The 6,000-nt window shown below is 43.5% G+C and overlaps 1 protein-coding gene across 2 annotated transcripts in view; it reads right to left on the bottom strand.

The window, feature by feature from the left end:
* Positions 1–683: 683 nt before the first annotated feature.
* nsun2 (NOP2/Sun RNA methyltransferase 2) overlaps positions 684–6,000 on the bottom strand; it is a 52,974-nt gene continuing 47,657 nt past the window's right edge. Inside the window, exons 18-19 of one of the 2 annotated variants that reach the window (XM_043689630.2) lie at positions 4,349–4,388; positions 684–2,207 (exon numbers count right to left, since the gene is read on the bottom strand). In XM_043689630.2, the coding sequence (XP_043545565.2) occupies positions 1,778–2,207; positions 4,349–4,388 (470 nt within the window). In that variant the 3' untranslated portion in view covers positions 684–1,777. Of the gene's footprint in view, positions 2,208–4,348; positions 4,389–6,000 lie in introns of those variants that run through there. The other variant, XM_087987016.1, reaches the window with a different exon arrangement.

The raw sequence follows: 6,000 nt of genomic DNA, 5'->3' as shown, positions 1-6,000 counted from the left end.
GTTTCCACACTGTAATGTAATCTAATCTAATTGCTCATAACCTATTAATCACTAACTTTTACCCTCTCATAAAAGGTCACAGTCCTGAAACTTTTATCGGATTCTCCTTCTCCACAAGTTTCAAATTTGCTGTAGGTTTTCCTTTTATTTTGGATTTTCAGGATCCACAGTATTTCGCTTCCAACTTAAATTATTCACAAATCATTACATAAAATCCTTCCCACAACATTAATCATATTCTACCAAGCAGAAATTGCGAATACAACTTCTCCCCTGTTTCACTGTAGGGGATGATGCATTTCCTTCCTCATAAAATATTGACCGAAAAATTCTGTCTTTCTTCATCATCCCAAAGCAGAACTCTTAGCATGGTGGACTTAAGAATGACCCTTGATCTCCATATTTCTCTCCCGCGTACAGCCAGGGTATTTCTAAGCACAGATGCCGTCTGTTAACAATGCTCATGCTAAGTAACTTTGATTTAAAGGACTTATCAGGAGCTACAGTGCAGACTAGAGATGCAGGCACAAAAATGAACAGTTTTCCTTGAGAGGAAGCTTGTGCTTGTAATCTCCAAGGTTCGTAACGGCTTTACATGGCAACATTTCCACTGTAGGAAGATTCAACTATACCACTCAGGAACTTTATGTATAAAAGAGGACTCAAATAGCAACACAAGAATATAAGATCCAGGGCCTTTTACTGGGCAAAATATGGCAACTTGCCTCAAAAACAAATGTCCTCATATCCATAACCATGTTTCATACAAACTTGAAACAGGTCCTTTGGTACATCCACAGGATTTGCAAATTAAATAAATTTTCTGACTTTAAAAGAGGTAATTATCAGCTTTACCACTTGGGGGGGGGGTAAACCAGCAGGAAACCGTGCAGATGCATGGAGCTAAACCAACCCCAGTAATTTATCACAAACAAAAACAGAAGTTGCTGCAAAAGCTAAGTAGGTCTGGCAGCATCTGCGAAAAGAAATCAGAGTTAACATTTCAGGTCCGGTGACCCTTCCTCAGAACTGGGTTGACGAAACAATAACTCTGAGTTCTCTCCACAGACGCTGCCAGACTTGCTGAGCTTTTCCAGCGACTTCTGCTTTTGTTTCTGATTTACAGCATCTGCAGTTCTTCTGGTTCCCAATAATTTACCATTCAAGTGGAGAACAAAAATTACCATAAAATGCATCCTGTCTTTTCAAATAAAGTTAGCATTTCAGATTTATAAATTCATCTGTAAAAGCTTTACATCATCTTTCAAAGATATTTTCTAAAAAAAAAGCAGAAAGGCATGAACAAAATGGTCATCACTTGACACGTCAATTTAAAAGGTTATTGTCTGCAAGTGAAGTGGCTGTCAAGCTGTTTGCAAAGAACATCTTAAATCATGTGAATAACACTGAAGTTCACCACTCTCATTAATGAAGTCATAATGAAAGTGATACAACTATCTTCTCCTCCCCTGCTCCCCTCCATTAACATACTTGTTTTATTCATCCCTCGGAGTATGGAGTAACCAAGATATTTTTCGGAAAGACATTAATAGTAGAGGTGTGCTCTAATAATGAGAGATCAAATAATTTTTCAAGACTACGCATCTAGTTAGGAAAGGTCTGAGTACATTAATAGGAAATATTCAACTTTGGATTGCAAGTAAATGTCGTTTTCCTCCAGAAACAGCACTGGATATCCAACACCAAGTCATCAGATAAGTTTATGCTGCCACCTGTATCAGTTCACATTTGACATTTCTTAAAAGCTAAAACCTCATTAATTTGTATCGAGACGCGGTACTTCAGTACCAAAGTTTTCCATGTTTGAACATGAATCAATACATTCTGGCGTTGTGATATTGTTGATTTCCATCTTCGTGTGCTGTATTATTTCTTGATCTTTTTCAGATTCTTCTGCTGGTCTCAAGATCTGATCACATTTTTCTTCGGATTGTTGTACAATATCAGAATCGCCTTTCAAATGCCCAGCATCTCCATGTACATTCAAATCCTCTTCTTCCATTGGCTCCTCAGCTTTCTCAGTAGCCACACTGTCTGATCCATCGCCCTTGTTCTTGTCTCTGAAAACCTCTACTCCCAACATTCGCAGATAATGGAAACGCTCATTCCTGGCAACGAAGGCACGGATTGAAATCTTTCCCCTCCAGCCACACAACACGATAGGGCACTTAGGACCTTCGGTGTTTCTGCAAACACAATTGTGGACAGTAGGAGGGAAGAAAAATAGCAAATATTAACTGATTGAATGAAGTCTACTTTTATGCATTTTTGTTTACTGCCTTTTCCCAATTGGAGATGGTGCGAGCTACCTTCTGAACTTGCACAGGCCTTTGGTGCTGTTAGCAAGGGAGCTCCAGGATTTGGACCCAGTGATAGTGAAGGAAAGGTGGTGTAGTTCCAAATCAGGAAGGTGAGAGAGTTGAAGGGAAGCTTGGAGATGGTGGTGCTCTAATGAATTTGTTGCCCTCGTCCTTCCCGGTGGTAGAGCTCACTGATTTGGAAGGTGCTCTTAAAGGATTCTTGGTGTGTCACTGCAGTGCATATGGTACACACTGCTGCCACCATGTGTTGCTGGTAAATGGAGTGAATGTTAAAGGTGGTCGATGGAGTGCCAATCAAATAGCTTTTGTTTTTGTCTTGAATGGCACCAAGCTTTTTGAGTGTCATTGGAGCTGCAACTATTCAAGCAAGTGGAGAGCATTCCAACACAATTTTCATTTGCACATTGTAGATGGTGGACAGGTATCAGGGAAACAGAATCAGAGTTAATCGCTACAGAACTCCTTGTGTCTGATCTGTAGCCATATTGGCTCGTCCAGTTCAGTTTCTAGTCAAAGAGATGCTGCTAGTGGGAGATTCAGCAGCGCTAAAGCTGTTGAATCTGATGGGGTAATGGTCAGGTTATAGTTTATTGGAAAAGGGCCCCATCAGGCACAGCACAAATATTACTTGCCATTTATCAGCGCTAACCTGGATGCTGAGGTCTTGCTACGTATGGATAGCTGAAGATAATTAGGTCTACACCACTGCTCTAAGGAACTCCTGCAGAGATGTTCTAGGCTAGAATAACGGATCTCTAACAAATACCACCACATTTCTTTGTATGACTCCAAACCTAGGGACAGTTTTCCCACTGATTCACACTGACTGTAGATTTGCTAGATGGTGAAATACTTGGGTGAAATTCTGCCTCATCGTTGAGGGCAGTGAGTCACACCTCACTTCAGTAATTTACTTTTCTAGGAACTCTGGAGAGATGAGAGGTTGGTGGAGAAAAAAAAATCTCTCAAATTTATTTTATAAAAGGGAGGGGGGGGGGGGCGGGGAGAGAGAGAAAAGAGAAACCCTGCAAATCAAGAAGTCAAGCGACCTGGTAATTATGCAAAAGTGAGGACTGCAGATGCTGGAAATCCGAGTCTAGATTAGAATGGTGCTGGAAAAGCACAACAGGTCAGGCAGCATCCGAGGAGCAGGAATATCAACATTTCGGGCAGTAGCCCTTCATCAGGAATGAAGGCAGGAAGCCTCCAGCGTGGAGAGATAAATGGGAGGGGGTTGGGGCTGGGGAGAAGATAGCAAAAAATACAATAGGTGGATGGGGGTAGGGATGAAGGTGATAGGTCAGAGACTACCTGGGGGTTGCAGTGAGAAGGAGAGACTCACTGAGATTCTTGTACAGAGAGGATGAGAACTTCTTCAAGGTAGGCATCCTTGCAAGAGGAATTTAGACCTGGTAATTACACAGAGTCTCAGCAATGGCGTGCAATAGCGGTTGGTGAAGAGAAGTAAGAGGTCAGGTTAGAAATATATTAGAGTTAAAAGCATTATTGGTAATGATATATCATCGAATGGTGGGCAACTGACATACAAAGTGTCAATATCAGATGAGTCCTTTTCTTGTTAGATTAAGTACAGTACTTTTACTGCAGCCAGGCTTTTTGGAATAAATTATTTAAAATAAAACTGGCATTTAACTCTAAATTATAAACTTAATCCACCACTCCCTCATGGTTGAGTAGATGAAGGCAGTATCCAATGTATGAGTAGTCTAGTGGTTAGCACAATCAACCCAGAGATTAGAATTCTGAATTCCGTCATGATAGTTTATGAATCAAATAATATAGATTAGCAAAATGAATTGACAAAGAAAACTGCTGGGATTGACTTTACATCACAAGGAATATATGTTTATAAACATTAGTTGAAGATTCCATCAGGGTCTGCTGCAATGCCTACCAAAGTGAATACTGAATAATTTGAAAAGGATATGTCATCTTACACTTGTAAAAGGTGCAAGCAAAAATATGTAATTTATTGAAAAACTTACGAAGGATTTGGTTCATACTTCAACACAATGCTCCCCATGCCTGTTTTAGTGAAAAGACAAATACATTATTTGAGTGGTCATTAACTGCAGTGGTACAGCTCTAAGATAACATTTCAATTTCTCCTGAATAGTTAAAAGGCTGATAAATACAGAGCCCCTGTCATGTTACATATTTTTTAACAAGAATAAATAGAAGAACCTCGTTTATCCGAATACCAATTATCCGAAAATCGGATTATCCGAATACAATCTCAAGGTACCGACAGAAACATTACAAAGACATCCGTCCAACACTGATTGCGTCTTTTATTTACAGTGATTAAAAGTGCTGCCAAGAACAGTCCTAGACTGATGGGAGCGCAGGCACTGTCTCTAAATGACTGACCTCCCACCTCACTTCTTTCTTCCCACACTTTCCCTGTAGTTCCACACAGGGGTGTACCTCTCCAACACCCCCTTCCCCAGATAATCTCTCCAACACTGTGGAACCTGTCAAAAAAGTTGCAGTAAAAGGTTGTGGGAGTGCACGCTATTTGGAGACTCCCCCCCCCCCCCCAAAAAAGGCAGTAGCGGCTGCAGTTGTTGGTGTCCAGTTCAGCTGGCTCGGGGGGGGGGGGGGGGGGGAGAGAGAGGAGTTGGAGAGGGTTTGGGGGTGAGCAGGGGGGGCAATGTTGAACGGGGTTGGGGGTGGGAGCTTGTATGCGCTGTAATGCTGCCTTATCTCCTAAACAGGGAGCAAACTTTACAGAAAACTCCAAGGGGAGAAAGTGAGGTCTGCAGATGCTGGAGATCAAAGCTGAAACTTTATTGCTGGAACAGCACAGCAGGTCAGACAGCATCTAGGGAAAAGGAGATTCGACGTTTCGGGCACATGCCCTTCCTCAGGAATGAGCAGAGAGTGTTCAGCAGGAGAAGATAAAAGGTAGGGAGGAGGGACTTGGAGGAGGGGCGTTGGAAATGTGATAGGTGGAAAGAGGTCAAGGTGAGGGTGATAGGTCGGAGTAGGGTGGAGGCGGAGAGGTCAAGAAGAAGACTGCAGGTCAGGAAGGCGGTGCCGGGCTGGAGGGATTCGGCTGAGACAAGTTGGGGGGAGGGGGGATGAAGAAACTGGTGAAGTCCAAGTTCATCCCCTGTGGTTGGAGGGTTCCCAGTCGGAAGATAAGACGCTCCTCCTCCGACCGTCGCGTTGTTGTGGTTTGGCGGTGGATGAGTCCAATGACCTGCATATCCTCGGTAGAGTGGGAGGGGGAGTTGAAATGCTGTGCTACAGGGTGATTGGGTTGGTTCGTCCGGGTGGCCCAGAGGTGCTCTCTGAATCGCTCTGCAAGTAGGCGGCCTGTCTCCCCAATATAGAGGAGGCCACACCGGCTGCAGCGGATGCAGTAGATAATGTGGGTGGAGGTGCAGGTGAATCTGTGGAGGATATGGAAGTTTCCTTTGGGGCCTTGGAGAGAAGTGAGGGGGGAGGTGTGGGCGCAAGTGTTGCACCTCCTGCGGTTGCAAGGGAAGGTGCCGGGAGTGGAGGTTGGGTTGGTGGGGGGTATGGATCTGACAAGGGAGTCGCGGAGGGAGTGGTCTCTACGGAAAGCTGATAAAGGAGGGGAGGGAAATATATCCTTGGTGGTGGGGTCCGTTTGGAGGTGGCGGAAGTG

The sequence above is a fragment of the Chiloscyllium plagiosum genome, unplaced genomic scaffold (assembly GCF_037043375.1).
Source record: "Chiloscyllium plagiosum isolate Xiang-an unplaced genomic scaffold, Cpla_swu_hap1 HiC_scaffold_5, whole genome shotgun sequence".
Lineage (NCBI taxonomy): Eukaryota > Metazoa > Chordata > Chondrichthyes > Orectolobiformes > Hemiscylliidae > Chiloscyllium > Chiloscyllium plagiosum.
This window is presented reverse-complemented; position numbering and strand designations above follow the sequence as displayed.